Source organism: Hemiscyllium ocellatum, chromosome 8 (assembly GCF_020745735.1).
Source record: "Hemiscyllium ocellatum isolate sHemOce1 chromosome 8, sHemOce1.pat.X.cur, whole genome shotgun sequence".
NCBI lineage: Eukaryota > Metazoa > Chordata > Chondrichthyes > Orectolobiformes > Hemiscylliidae > Hemiscyllium > Hemiscyllium ocellatum.
In genome coordinates, this window is record NC_083408.1 from 59,028,848 (window position 1) to 59,044,415 (window position 15,568).

The following is a 15,568-nucleotide window of genomic DNA, read 5'->3' on the forward strand; positions in this document are numbered from 1 at the left end:
AATACTCATGATCACTGCCATCATATATAATTTATATATAGATTAATATACAAAGGGAGAGTTGGATCACAAATTAAACAATTAAGGTGGTGAGGTTTTGCATTATTCTTTTATAGGATCTGTCTGAACTCAGGCTTATTCAAGTTACAGGTTAGATTTTTTTTGTTCATCTATCCAGATTCAATCCTGAGGCAGCATTAAGTAACACATATATTCCACCTCTGGTCTGCAGAAGTTTAATTTATTTAAATGCAACCAACTGTATTTATCTACAATTGTATGCTTGTTGTGGAGACAGTAATCAGTCATTGATAAAAAAAGAACAAAATTTAATGTATTCATTTTAAAGAGCATTGAACAACACAAATTGACAGTGATTGAATAATGCAGGATGTAAATTGCTAAAATATTGCAGGATTTGGCTATTGCGAATTAAGAGATGGGGCTACATTTGGAAGAAAACCAGCAATGCACAATTACTTAAGTACAGTATAGTTTGCCATCATAAACTAATTGAGACAGGGAAATAAAAATTTTTCAATGTCAAATAAAGATAATAGAAAATACTTCTAACTTTTGAAATAATTTTAATTTTCTAACGCTCTCATTTTTATATGGCATTTCTGGCAAGTGTGCCAACCATATGTCAATGTACAAAAATAGACACTGGTTAAACAGACAGACTCAAACTGACCCTAGTTGCACACAATAATTCCAGTCTAACAGCAGCCAGCACAAATTCTCACAAAAAGATAAATTGTTCAAATAATAATCACTTTGTTTTTAACATTTGATTAGTATTGCAGTAAATCAAATAAGGTCATCACTTGCTTAAAACACTAAGAGATCAGCAACATTTGAAGACTTACTCACCAAAAGACAAAGTTGAAAAGCATATTTGGCAATGGTAGTACAAAATTCTTTTAGGGTGGAGGGCTGAAAAGAAAGTTGCTACCCACACCATTAAAAATACAGCTCATGGTACACACAGTTTTTAGTGAGAAATTGCATTAAGGTAAATTTACAGTGACTTATTCCATAAGATTTTCCAAACAACTGCAGGCTTTAGTAATTTTGGTCTCAATTAGTGGAGACTTAATGATCATTCCTGAATGATGTGCTACTTGAATAGTGATTCTATTCAATTGAATGAAATTCAACTAATTATCTGAATGCCTTCATACAGACTGAAGGAATATTGAATGCAGATAATCTCATGTGTGTACTCCCAAATTTTTTTAAAATGAAAATGGTTAATTCCAGCCAACAAGCCTCAGGATTGCTTTCAAGTCCTGCACAATAATTAATGTATAGATGACATTTACTCCACAGGCCACCAAAATGTACAGGAGGGCCTCTCAGATATGAAACTGAAAAACTATTTGTTGAGCTGCAACCAGAAAAGACAAAACCTGCCAACACACCACCCCCCTCACCTCCATCCAGGACCTCAAACAGTCCTTCCAAGTGAGACAGAGGTTCACCTGCCTCTCTTCCAACCTAATTTACCATATCAGGTGCTCCCAATGCGGTCTTCTCTACATTGGGAGACCAAACGTAAACTTAAGGAATAATTCACCAAACATCTCAGCCGGGCCTGCAGGGGCTGACCGGACCTCGCAGTCACCGCCCATTTTAATTCCCATTCCCACTCCCTGTCCGACATGACCATCCTTGATCTCCTCCACTGCCACACAAAAACTGCAAATTGGAGGAACAACACCCCACCTTCCGCCTGGGCTGCCTACAGTCTGGAGGACTTAACATCGAGTTTTCCAGTTTCAAATAATCTCCTTTCCATTCCCCCGACTCACTTCCGAGCCCCCTCCCGGATTCATTCTGGTCATTGACCAACTAGGTCATCCCCTCTACCTGTCTTCACGTATCCCCACTTCACCACCCTGACCCCACCTTCCCCTTTATCTGCAGCTCCCCTTAGTCCCACTCCAGTCCTGAAGAAGGGTTACACCCAAAAACAGTGTCTTCTCCAGCTTTGATGTGGCCTCGCTTGCTGTGTTCTTCCAGCCTCCGGCTTGTCTAGCCAAAATGTACATAAGCAAATTGGGACACTTATCTATTGTTACAAGAATTGAAGACAAATTGGAACTTTCTAGTTCTACAGATAATAAGTCTTGTAAAATTATTTTATCAATGTAACCTTGTCAAAAGCTGAAATTTTTCAATGCATGGAATGATTGAAAGCCAGAAAATGCTAAAAACGGTTTTTATTAACATGGTAATAAACACAACTTGCATAATAAAGTTTGTTCATGACCCATTTGCAGTTTTAAAATTCCATTTTCATGCAAAAGTAACCAACGTCCATCACTTTTGTTCACATTGCACACAGACTGAGGAAATGCATACAAATTGTAAATTCATGATAGGTCTACACACAGCAATTAACTTCCCAGACAATTCATATCTAGGTGCTTCTCAAACCAGCGAGACCACACCATACGGAGAGAAATAGAGGTGACAATTGAAGCATTACAATATTGTGCTGACAATTATACACTTATTTTACACGTAGGCACACTCAACAAAATGTAAAAATCCTTCAATAAACAAGGTGTGTGTATAAGAGCAGGGCTTTGTAACCAAGAGATTATTCTAGCACAAATGATAGCACATGGCGAAGGGTGAAAAACTTTAATTGGACCTCACTTTAATTGTCTTATTTCATTTACACGCAGTAGCCAATACAAATGTCAGGAAATTCTCTAAATTCATCAGGTGTTGTAGGAAGATTTTACCATCCAACCGATTAGTAGAATTATGTAACTTTTTTTGCTTATGTTTAATCAAGAATATACTGCATATTGAGTCAACAAAAGAAAGTTGCAGTTTACACAAAACCACAAGCGGAAATAAGTACTTAATTCAATTTCACTGCCTTTATATAAAAGAGACTGGTCATGCTCAGCAAATGTCATCCAATTTGTTCAAATTATTTCCACAAAAAAATCTCAAAAACTATTCAAGAACATAAACAACTGACAAATGTATTTACCAACAAACTGCACACTTTCAAAGGTCTTATTTTCTTATAATGTTCTTAAAAGACAGTAATTGGTAAAGACAATACAATTGGATGAAAGCATCATGATCTATTTGTGACTTTGTTTGCTAAACTTGAAATTCAGAAAATGAAAACAAATATGGCTCTATAATGTAACATTCTACACATTAGGCCAACTGTTAACACTGTAGCATTTTCACATTTATTCCATCCTCTGTTTGGTTCATTCCAACACAACAACCATGTGTTGGACACCAGTGTAAAGGGCTAATTTATTGATTGAAAACTTTTAGGTACCATCAGATTTTTTCATCAGGTACAACTGGGTACTACATTCGTATGAATATGATGGTGTCTAATGTTCAGTGGTTCAACTGTAACAGGTGGGACAAGGTAGAGTTTGGCACTATTGGGGGTCTCAAATTCAGAAGCAATGCAAGTATACACTGAATAGGTACCTTATTTGCCTCTGGTATAGCTTGAAGCAAGTTGCTTGAAGCAGAGGTCACAGATCTGACAAAATAAAACCTTTCATTTGTACAAACAAGAGGGGGAGTAGTTGAAGTGTACACAATGATAATAAACAAATACAAATTTTGGTTTACTTAATGGAAAAAAAAGGTGGTGACATATATAAAGTATTTCATTCTCAAGTAACTCTTCCTCACCAGATAAACTAGATATTTTTGCAAATGGAATTAACTGTTTTTCATTCATTTTAATCGAGATGTCACAGCACCTTCATTATTGTAGACAATACAAAAAATTCATACAAAAAGACACTTCACATTAGCACTATGAAGCTACATATGCTTGATGGTATATTTTCCTTTCTGCAGTTGAGAAATGTAAAGTTTTGATTTGCTGTTGTCTGTCCTCTTAAACCATACTTCATCGTTGTTGATGGTTGTTATTGTGGCACTAAAATAAATCCAAAAAGTTAAATTATTCCTTTGATTGAGAATATTTTCTTAGGACACTTTCAGAACATTCTAATGTTCTGTTAAGTGATAATACCAGAGCGCACAAATATAAAGAAGGAGCAGTTTCAAACTATTTAATTTCACACCATAATTTTGCAGCCTTAGCTGCAATCTTTCATCTTAAAGTATAGGTAATCCAATGAGTCATTGGTATCTGATGCAAATTGCAACAAAACCTGAAAAACGTTAAACAGAAAAAAAAATTAAAGGAAGATATTTTGTAAATCACCTGCATACAGTGTGTGAGAAAGGCAGAAATGGACGTAGGGAGAAAATAATGTCAATAATAGTTTGTAACAAGCTAAACTTATTGTTCTTGGTTGAATAGACCCGCACTTAACCAATTTTGTTTTCCAAATTTGTCTGTTACAAGCGTGTTGTCCTCATATACCAGACATAATCATTGACAAAGAAAAGTTACCAATTGTTCTGAACTGAAAGGTGTGGGGGTAACAGTCACCTACAGCATGCCTAGCCCAGGGGTCAGATGCCAAGCAGCACTGCATTAAAATGAGTAACTGATTTTGGACTCTCCTTTCGAATGGTGAGGAATAGTGTATGAAGTGGGATGATTGCGAGGAATAAGAAGCAGCATGCATGTCTTCCAAGTTACATATACATATAGCTGTACTACAAAGGACATTACTTACACTAGAATACAGCTGAAAAACAGTTGTTCAAGCTTGGAGTCTTGCACTCATCAAGGCAAACAAAAACACAATTTCAAAAGGAACAACAATTTATATGAAAAAAAAGGGTCCTGAATTGATTGGTCAAATCATTCATGCACCAAGGAACAGATATTCACCAAGCCTTTGTTTAATTGAAAAAGGGAAACATGGGGCATGTTCTTTCTGTTTGCAAAGGACATGGCCTTGCATATGAATACACATAGCTTTTAGCAAATGAAAACCAACATTGCAAGACTGATTGATACACTTAATAATAATTTTCAGATTGGCTTTAGCACACTCAATTGTTAAGTAAGTGTTGTCCTATCATGGAATGTAGACATGCAGGAGGCTGGAAGAGCACAGCAAACCAGGCAGCAACAGGTGGAGAAGTCAACGTTTCGGGTATAGGGTATAAGCTTGTACTTTCAAGTAAAGTTGTTGAACTGTAACCTCATATTGTGAGATTTTTAACTTTGTCCAACTCTGTGCAACACCAGCACCTCCACATCTTAGTTTAAAGGGCATTCCAACAGTGCACTTCATTTTAATGTAGCTTGTAAATTAGGAACCAAATAGGCAGATTGTCCTCAGTTTAACACACATGTGCCAAGAACTATAGCACATGGTTACTAAGGATGCTTAGTCCATTTTTAACATTTTAAAGAATCATAGAATCCCTACACAGTGAGAAAACGGGCCATTTGGCCCAACAAGTCGACAGAGACCCTCCAAAGAGTAACTAGGTTCAAAGCAGCCAATATGTTTTTAATTGTACAAGATATAGGTCAGGAGTTTAACTCACCCTTGTAATGGGAAAGTGATCTCAGTTCAACTGTTTCTTAGAGTTTTTTTTTAAAGAAACCTAATAGAAGTCTTAAATGTGGGATAACTATAGTGCTATTAGTATAATGTCAGCCAAATGTGCCTACAGGCATATCTATTGCATATTCCTGCCCTTATGTTGCTATGTTCAAATGCCAATGACTTCTGGAAAGTTCATGACTGACTTTTCACACCTCCTCCAAACAATGTTTTTGTTTCCTTACTGGCCCCATCCTTTTTCCTGTGTCCCTTGAACACTTCTCTAATTTAATTTCTCCTGCTCTGTGCATAACAGATTTTTTGTTGTTTGTCTCACTCTCAACATCTACGCCCCCCTACCACTCCCCTCGCCAGTTTAAAACACGATTACATCTCTACCTTTTCAGGTTGATGGCTTTCCATCAGAATTGGGCATGTTAATTTTCTTTTCATTGACCTGCTGTGCAATCCTGATATTTTCTGTTTTTATTTCAGATTGCCAATTGTGAAGATTGTGGGCCCTCCTCCATAAAACTACATCTAAGATTGGGAACTTAATAGTGGAAAATAAACTATTACTCCGCAGCACAAATCAATCCTTGGTATTTTTATTATTATATTAGAAGAAACTAACTCGGCCAAACTTGTAACATTTCACCTTTGTTAGGTGAAAATAAGCAATGAGGCTGAACATATTTTCAAGGGAACAACTTCTTCATGTATGATTTGGAGATGCCGGTGTTGGACTGGGGTGTACAAAGTTAAAAATCACACAACACCAGGTTATAGTCCAACAGGTTTAATTGGAAGCACACTAGCTTTTGGAGCGACGCTTCTTCATCAGGTGATAGTGGAGGGCTCGATCGTACCACAGAATTTATAGCAAAAATTTGCAGTGTGATGTAACTGAAATTATACATTGAAAAATTGATTGTCTGTTAAGCCTTTCATCTGTTAGAATACAGTGATAGTTTCACTTCTTTCATGTGTAAATCACATGTGTTGCATTCTCTGGTTAACTGTTAACAATGGTGATAGCTAGACAATATGGTGAAGGTGTTGGCCCCCTGTGTTCTCTGTCTGTGACCTGATGTTTAGATTGATTCTAATCTAAAAAGTAAGATAACAGAGTTTTACATAAATTCATGCAGTTTTTGAGCTCAGAGTTCTACATGAATGTTTGCAGTTTTTGAGCAAAGTGCAATGTAACTCTGCAAGTACAAATTCACCCCACAAAATATATGCGTGCGTGTGTGTGTGTGTGTGTGTGTGTGTGTGTATATAGTGCGTGCAGAGTGTCTTAAGTCTGTGAGGGGGTGCATGTGAGTGTGTGGGAGTGTGTGTGTGTGGGTGTCTATGTACCTGTGTCCGTGTGTATGTGAGTGTGTGTGTGTGTAGTGCAATGGTGATCACCTGTAATGTGACATGGACCCAAGGCCCCACCTCCCACCTTGTACATGGCAGGTACTCATGTGACTCAGCCAACATTGTCTATCTTATATGTTGCAGGCAAAGATGCCCGGAGGCATGGTACGTTGGGGAAACCGAGCAAAGGCTACGGCAACGGATGAATGGATACCACACAACAATCAACAGACAGGAGGGTTCCCTCCCAGTTGGGGAACACTTCAGTGGTCCAGGACATTCAGCCTCGGACCTTGGGACAGGCAGCAGAGGAAAGTGGCCGAGCAGAGGCTGATAGCTAAGTTCGGTACCCATAGGGAGGGCCTCAACCGGGACCTTGGGTCCATGTCACATTACAGGTGATCACCATTGTACTACACACACACACACACACACACACACACCCTTATAGATACATACACTCCCACACACTCACATGCACTTCCTCACAGACTTAAGACACTCTGCACTCACGACACACACTTTCTCACACTCACAACCCCCACCCCAGACAAACAGACAGACAGACACGCACACAGACAGACAAAGACCTACATGCACACATATATTTTGTGGGGTGAATTTGTACTTGCAGAGTTACATTGCACTTTGCTCAAAAACTGCATACATTCATGTAGAACTCTGAGCTCAAAAACTGCATGAATTTATGTAAAACTCTGTTATCTCACTTTTTAGATTAGAATCAATCTAAACATCAGGTCACCAACAGAGAACACAGGGGGCCAACACCTTCAACATATTGTCTAGCTATCACCATTGTTAACAGCTAACCAGAGAATGCAACTTTTAAAAAAAGGGTTTTGTGATTTACACATGAAAGAAGTGAAACTATCACTGTATTCTAACAGATGAAAGGTTTAACAGACAATCAATTTTGCAATGTATATTTTCAGTTACATCACACTTCAAATATTTGCTATAAATTCTGTGTTACGATCGAGCCCTCCATAATCACCTGATGAAGGAGCGTCGCTCCGAAAGCTAGTGTGCCTCCAATTAAACCTGTTGGACTATAACCTGGTGTTGTGTGATTTTTATTTTCATGTATGGATTAAGTCAATATCTCCAAATTACAGTTAGTCAACAAATTGAGTACAGGAAACGTTTTCTTAACCAGCACCTATGGAACCAGGAGTGTGCCAGTTGATAAAATATTCTGGTTGATCAAGTAGTCCACATAATCAATGTCAAAATACACACTAAGTAAAAGAAAAGTAATGCAGTGGGTTTGCACTTTGCTGTTTCACTTCATTTAAAACTTAAATCCTTCAATAACAAAGCAACTTTGCCTTAAATAAAATTTAATGGCAGAGAGCCTTCATAGTCGCACTTTCAACTGACTACTTGGACATCGCGGAGATAGCGATAATACACTAAACATCCGGTTCGAAGTATATACATTTTGCTAGTTTATCAAGAGTGCAAGTTCATAATGTGCCGGTTAAAACAAAGTTTGCTGCAATTGCAAATAGTTCAATAATTTAAGGAAAAAAAACATAATTGCCTTATAGGAAAGTCATCTTTCTTGTCAATACATATAGTCTGCCCACGGCTGTACCACTCCCCATCGTAAAATAACCTGCCATCTTCTGATCTGGCGCTGTGAAGTTGTTTTTCTGTTTTGGATGCTAAAGGTTAAATGAAAAAAATGTAAATACAGTTCAATGGCAATAATAAAATGAGGGAGTATTATTAAAATGTTATACTTCAACTCACCATCTGCTTTAACTCTATGTGGTCCGAGCGTAGCCATTGCCTGATGAAACAAAATTCAGTGTATTAAATTTAACTTGCTGAAAGATTTTAGGAGTTCTCTCTCTCATTCACTCACACACACAGACAAAAACCCATTAGTTTGTCTATTTTATTCCATAATTTGGAATGGTGTTGTGAAAACAATTAAGGTATAGAAAATTTTAAAAAAACTAATTGGAGCATTTGACTGGAATGAAAGAGTAGTTAAATTAATAACTTAAATGGTGACATGCATCATGAGAAACAATGATACAAGTACTATTTCAAAATCATTCCAAGACCGCAAAAAAAACCTTTAAACGTAACCTGTTTAAGGTACACTATACATGGTGGGCCAAATCAAATAGCTTCAAGTCTAAACTGATCATCATGACAGAATTTCAATAAAGCCCTGAAAACCCTTATGCCTCTTAGTAAAAAAATTAATCAACACAACCCATCTGGACCGAGGTCCAGAAACAATACGTTAAAATATGATGACCCCTCAGGTCCACCAAATTTCCTGTCGATTAAGTTAGATTGCTGACTGCAGTAGACTTGTGAGAAATGACCAGATCTGCCTTCAATCAACTTGGATTTAGTTGTTAAGAACTGGTCGCAGCAAAACAAATGATACTAAACGTTACACAGGGACCATCTGCACTTTGGTCATGATGAAGGAAAGATCACTAATTAAACAGCTGAAGATGGTTGGTCCTATGATACCAACCTGAGGAACCCATACTGAGATGTCTAGAACTGAAGTGATTTACTTCCAACAACCACAACCATTCTCTTTATGCTAGGTATGACTCCAACCAGTAGAGTTTCTTCCTGATTCTCACTGATTTCCATTCTGCTAGGATTACTTGATGCCACACTCAAATCAAATGTGTCCTTGATGATAAGGGCATCATTCAAATCCTATCTCTGGAATTCAATTCTTTGGTCCATGTTTCAACTAAAGTTTTGAGGTCAGAAGCTGATTGGCCCTGGCAGCACCCAGTTGAGCATCAACGAGCAGATCAATACAGAGCAAGTATCACTGTTAACAACGCCTTCCACCACTTCACTGATGGAGTAGATTGACAGGGCAACAATTGGTCAGATCGCATTAGCCATGTTTTTCGTGAGTAAAATAAAACTGTGCAATCTTCCATACTGCCTAGTAGATGCTAGTATTGTAGTTGTACTGGGACAGCTTGGCTAATGATTGCAGCCAATTCTGAAAGTCTTCTTATTATAGTGTATCATTTCCCATTATAATAACTTTGTCTTTGGCCTCAACTCGACTGATTTGCTACATTTTCCAAATTATATACCAATGTGTCATTACTTAGTTTAAATTCCTCTCAATTTCCTGGTGATGCAATTGACAACAAACCCTGATGCCAGCAATGTTCAGATGGAGCCTGTTTGTTTGGTACAAATTCCACTTTCTGCAAAATCTGTGCCAGTACTCCATGAACCAAAAACCATTTCTCTCACACTGGGGTGCGTGAGGTATGTATTCATTTCTAATCTGATTAACTCTATGCCAATTTTTACTGGCTCAGGTAATAATGCAGAGATTCTGACCTTTAAGGTTCACCTTCTTAATTTGGCACCCAGCTCCTCATACAGACTTTGCAACATCTCCTTTTGTTGTTCTACCAATGTCACTAAACCCACATGGACCACAACGACTGAATTCTCACCATGCAAGTTCCTCACCAGCCCTAGGTAATGTCCTGAATTCTGGCATTGGGAAGACAACACTCATCTCTCACATTTTGCTGCAGAGAATGATGTCAATCCCCCCTCACTATCCTGTCCCTACTACACAACATTCCTTCTTACTCTCCAACATCACTCGAATGGCTTCCTTTATCATAATGCCATGATCAATTAGCATATTCACCTTATTCTCAAACATGCTAGACAGTTGCAAAGAATGAGGCTTCCTCACTCCTGTCCTTTAGGTCTGTCCTTACCCGCCTCACTCTAAATCATACCATCTTGCCCCTGAATACTGACCAAATCAAACAAGGGTGACATGGTGATGCTTTGGTTGGCACTGCTGCCTCACAGTGCCAGGAACCCAGGTTTGATCCAAGCCTCGGGCGACTGTCTGTTTGGAGTTGGCACATTTATTCTGTGTCTGCGGTTTCCTCCCACAATCCAAAGATGTACAAATTAGGTGAATTGGGCATGCTATATTGCCCACAGCGTTCAGGGATGTGTAGGTTAGGTCCATTAAATCATGGGAAATGTAGACTAATAGGGTAAGGGAACGTGTCTAAGATACTTTGTGGAGGGTTGGTGTGGTCTTGTTGGGCCACATGGCCTGTTTCTACTCTGTAGGGATTCTATGATCTAACTCAATCCTAAGGAGGTATGTCTGCTTCCAGGTACAATGATTCAGATAAATCCTCCACTCCCTGACGTCGTGCAGTTTAGCCTCTAGTTCAAACGGAGTCAGAACTCCTATCTTGAAACACTTGCTGCAGTCATGTCTGCTATGGAACAAAGTGACATCCAGGAAGTTGAACTTACTGCAGTTGTGATACATTACCTGTCCTGAAACCCTTAGTTACCTAGTTATTTCATTTAATTATATCTTTACTTATATTAATGAATGTCAAGGTGACTTTTCTCAATCTTCCACTTTTCCACTCACTAATTTTACAAACAGACTTTTGATAGGCCTCTTGTGGAAAATTACACAGTAAGATAGGTGGAAATACTCACCATTGCTAGGATCATCTAACATTCAGGTTGCTGGCATCTCACAATGCCCAGCTGCACTTCAGATTCCACAAGCCAAGAATGACTCCTCACTCTGTGGTGTTTAATTATTACATAAAAGATATGGTTTGAAGGAAAGTTCACTCTCCCTGCTTTGTGAACGTGAACCTGGGGGTCTTGGTGGATGGGATGGTGAAAAGGAGGACGGGATGGTGAAAAGGAGGACAGTCCTTTTTCTTGTGATCCACAGCAGGAGGCCACAATACACAACGAAGCCAGCCTGGACCTAAGTTGCAGCCAGTTCAGTGCTATTTCCTAGGTACTGTAAGATGGTCAATTAAGTCAGAGGCGTAGATCAGTGCTATTGCCTGCTTGTCTACAACTCTGAAAGTTGAGGCTTCAATCCCTCTTGTGGCTCAGCAGTCACGTTCCCATTCATGAACTGAAGGAGCTGGGTTCAAGTCCCACCTGCTTTAGGGGCATGTAATCATATCTCCAATAGGTTGATAAAAAAAAGGATAATTAAAAAGAGAGATGGTAAATGATCTTTTGTGCTCTGCATGGGTAAACACCATTACCTTTGCTTGGTTACTTTAGACTCAAATGCCTCTCACCACTCAAAGACTACAACTCTGAGGGTTACATGCATCATGTCCACTTATGGCTCTCTCTCACCTCGTTTTCCCAAAACACCAACCCTTTCTGCAGTCTGTGGCTCCTACTCCCAGACAACACCCATCACCTATCCTGCTCATGCATCACATTAGCTGTTCTTTCATTCACATCCACCCCTCTCAATCCCACACTGTCTTACTGTAGGAAAGGTTGGCCCAACCAACTCCCGACTGATGTTTCTATAGCACCAAGATTGACCTATCTGTAATGTCCGGATTATTTGCACTTCACCTGCAGGACTGACTATGGCCTATTTGTTGAATTGCAAAGACAGAAGTCCCTGGATTCTTGTAAAACCAAGACCCTGATTGATCATTACGCACTGCCTGGTCTGAAATAGAATGTACCCCTTGACTGACTGTGGTGGTATCCCCTTCACCCGAAGAACTGCTGCACTTCTGACTTTCACATACTGACTTGTGCGAATCATATACCTTGGGTTTGCATATAAACTGCTGCCACATGCTGCAGGGGAGATGTTGGCTTGGTACAGTGACATGTTCGTCCTGAGTGTTCAGCGCTCCCCACCACAATAAATTACCTGCCTTTCCCTCAGTGTTAAAAAGGGATGCAAGCCAGAGACCAATGCTCAACTGCAGGCTACCAAAGAAGAACATGTGCCACACAGAGGCTCACAGTGTTTAAGTCAGTGGTGAAGTCTACAATGCACTAGGAAAGCAATGTGAAGTAGACAGAGGCTGGCAGCCACAATGGCAGCATGAATGAGTGCTAGTAGCCATACAAAGTATCATATGTAGAAGCATGCTATTGTGTGCGTGCGCGCTTCACGGTGTCCCTAAATTCGAAAGCAAAATGTTGAAGGGCTGAAGTGGTGCCCAGGTTGACCAGAGAACAAGCATGTTGATATGGTGAGGCTGGTGATTTGCCTCTGCAAACTTACATGGGCTGAACAGGATGATGGCCACCAAACACACAGGGACATGTTTGAATGATAGGCAAGATAAACATTTGACAGTCAGGCAGGTACCTGCTCTGATTACAGGAATTTGTGCCATCCATTTTCTTAGGGAAGGAAGGGACAATTGGAAGTACTGTTTATATCGGGCAAGTTGAGGCTTTAATAGTGGAAGTGCACAGAAATAAAGTCATTGTCACTAATTGGCAGAATTCTGATGTCGCTATTTAAAACCTAAGAGGAAAGATAATGTTTTCTTCACATTGAATTTCTGATTTTTTTCTTTGTCTCTTTATTCTCCGACCTGTTGCACCGTCTCCCACACCAAACCAGGGAGGAGAAAATTCTACCCCTAGTTCCTGATATTTCAGAGTGTTACTCAGATATCAAACCTCATAGCAAAATCATCTTATTTCCAGATAATATAATTCAAATTTTATTTAACCTTCCTTGCCCTTGAATAGCATAGCATTATTCAACTGCCAAACAAATGTGTTAAAACAAGAACATGTGAAACATAGCAGTGACATAATACACACAATGAAGCAAAACAGTGTAAATGCTGGAAATCTGAAATACAGGGAATGATGGAAATGATCAGCATGTCAAACTTTTTATCTCTCTAGGTGGTTAAAAGTTGTCAATCTGAATATCTTTGAGTCGATGATCACTGGTCAGCCAACTCTCAATACTTTTCCCTCACACCTTACCCGAGCTGAGTGTCCCACTATTTTGTTTACATTTCTAATATGTGCTAAAATTCTCTAGCTCAAATAGTAGAAAATAAACAGCTTGCAGCAAATTTAATTAAAACACTTTTTTTTAAAAAAGAAAAAATAAGAGTTTCTTTTCTTTTCTGTAAAGTGTATGGTATGATCAATTCTGAGGAGGCAGGATTTTTTAAAAACTCAGACTTGCACAGATACCCTGAGTAAAACGTTGAGCTTAAGCAACTTGTAAATTCAAAAACTGCTATCAATCAAAACATGCTTGAACAGCTTATACAGATGTTTTTATTTAAATTAATGGATCAGTTTTTAATTTGTTTTTCTTCTTTGGATCTACATGTCACTGGCAAGCTTAGAGTTTATCGCTCATTCCGAAGTTCCCTTGAGAGATGATGAGCCTCTCATGGGTATTTGGGTATCTGACTAACAACAACATAAAACAGCACTGCGTATACTGTAAAACTAACATGAAGAGAAAGAGCTGCAAAAACTCAGCAGATCTGGCAGTTTCTGTGGTGAGAAAAACAGACACCTTAAAGTTGAAGCAGTAGTTTACCTGCCTTTCATTTTATCTTGTCTACTGAATTCACTGTTCACAATATGGTCTCCCTTACATTGTGGAGACAAAACAGATATGGTGACTGCTTTGCTGAACATCTCTGCTCTACCTGTAAAAGATGGCCCTGAGCTTCCAGTTGCTTGTCTTTTCAGCACACCATCATGTTTCAATGACAACATTTTGTCTCAGGTCTGCTGCAGTGCTTCAGTGGAGCGCAAAGCAAGTTGAAGGAAGAAAATCTCAGTAGTACAGCACATAAACAGACCCTTTGGTCCATGCCGAACAAAATTCCACACTAAACTGGTGCCACCTGCCTGCTCCTGGCCCATATCCCTCCAACCTTTCTCATTCATGTACTTACTTAAGTGTCTTTAAAATGTTATAACTGCGCCCGCATCCACTACTTCCTGAGGAACTTCATTCTATATGCAAACCATCCTCATATCTTTTTAAAATCTCTCTCCTCTCACTTTTAAAATATGCCCCTTAGTCTTGAAATAACCCATCCTAGGGAAAAGGCACCTATTATTAACCCTATCTATACCCCTCATGACCTCTAAGGTCACCTCTCAACCTCCTATGTTCCAGTGAAAAAATCTTAGCCTTTCTTTATAACTCAAACCCTGATCCCTGACAACATTCTGGTCAGGGGTATACCTCTTCGGAACCCCCTCTAGCTTAAAATTATCCTTCCCATAACAGAACACAATATTTCAGAAGAGACCTCACAAATGTCTTATACAATCTCAACATGATTTCCTAACTCCTATACTCAAAGGAATGAGCCATGAAGGTAAGCGTGCTTTAAACCACCCTATCTATACGTGAGACAAACTTCAAAGAATTACGTACCTGAACCCCTCGGTCCCTCTGTTCGACAACACTACCCAAGGCCTTTCAATTTCTTGTATAAATCTTGCCCCTGTTTGTTGTATCAAAATGCAATTCCTCAGATTTATCCAGATTAAACTCCATCTGCCATTTTTCAGCCCATTGAACCATTTGATCAAGATCCTTTTGTAATCTTAGAAAACATTTTTCCACTGTCTATGCCACCAATTTTGGGGTCCTCTGCAAACTTACTAACCATGCCTTCTATATTGTCATCTACATTTACACAATGACAGAAAAAAGGACCTAGAAGCAATCCCTATGGAAAACCGCTGGTCATAGGCCTCCAGACCGAAAAGCTGTACATCCGTATGGCTCTATTTCCTACACCTACCAGCCTTTCCTTTCACCTGAACAGGAATATACTGTCTCTGGACTCTTGTTACCTCATTTCTGAAGGCTTCCCATTTTCCAGCCGTCCCTTTACCTGTGA

At 39.1% G+C, this 15,568-nt stretch overlaps 1 protein-coding gene across 1 annotated transcript in view; it reads right to left on the reverse strand.

Moving 5' to 3' along the window:
* Positions 1-2,257: 2,257 nt before the first annotated feature.
* The window catches only part of brms1la (BRMS1 like transcriptional repressor a), a 33,547-nt gene continuing 20,236 nt past the window's right edge, over positions 2,258-15,568 (reverse strand). The window contains exons 8-10 of the mRNA XM_060828400.1: positions 8,622-8,661; positions 8,410-8,533; positions 2,258-3,943 (exon numbers count right to left, since the gene is read on the reverse strand). Coding sequence (XP_060684383.1) covers positions 3,826-3,943; positions 8,410-8,533; positions 8,622-8,661 — 282 coding nt within the window. The 3' untranslated portion in view covers positions 2,258-3,825. The remainder of the gene's footprint in view (positions 3,944-8,409; positions 8,534-8,621; positions 8,662-15,568) is intronic.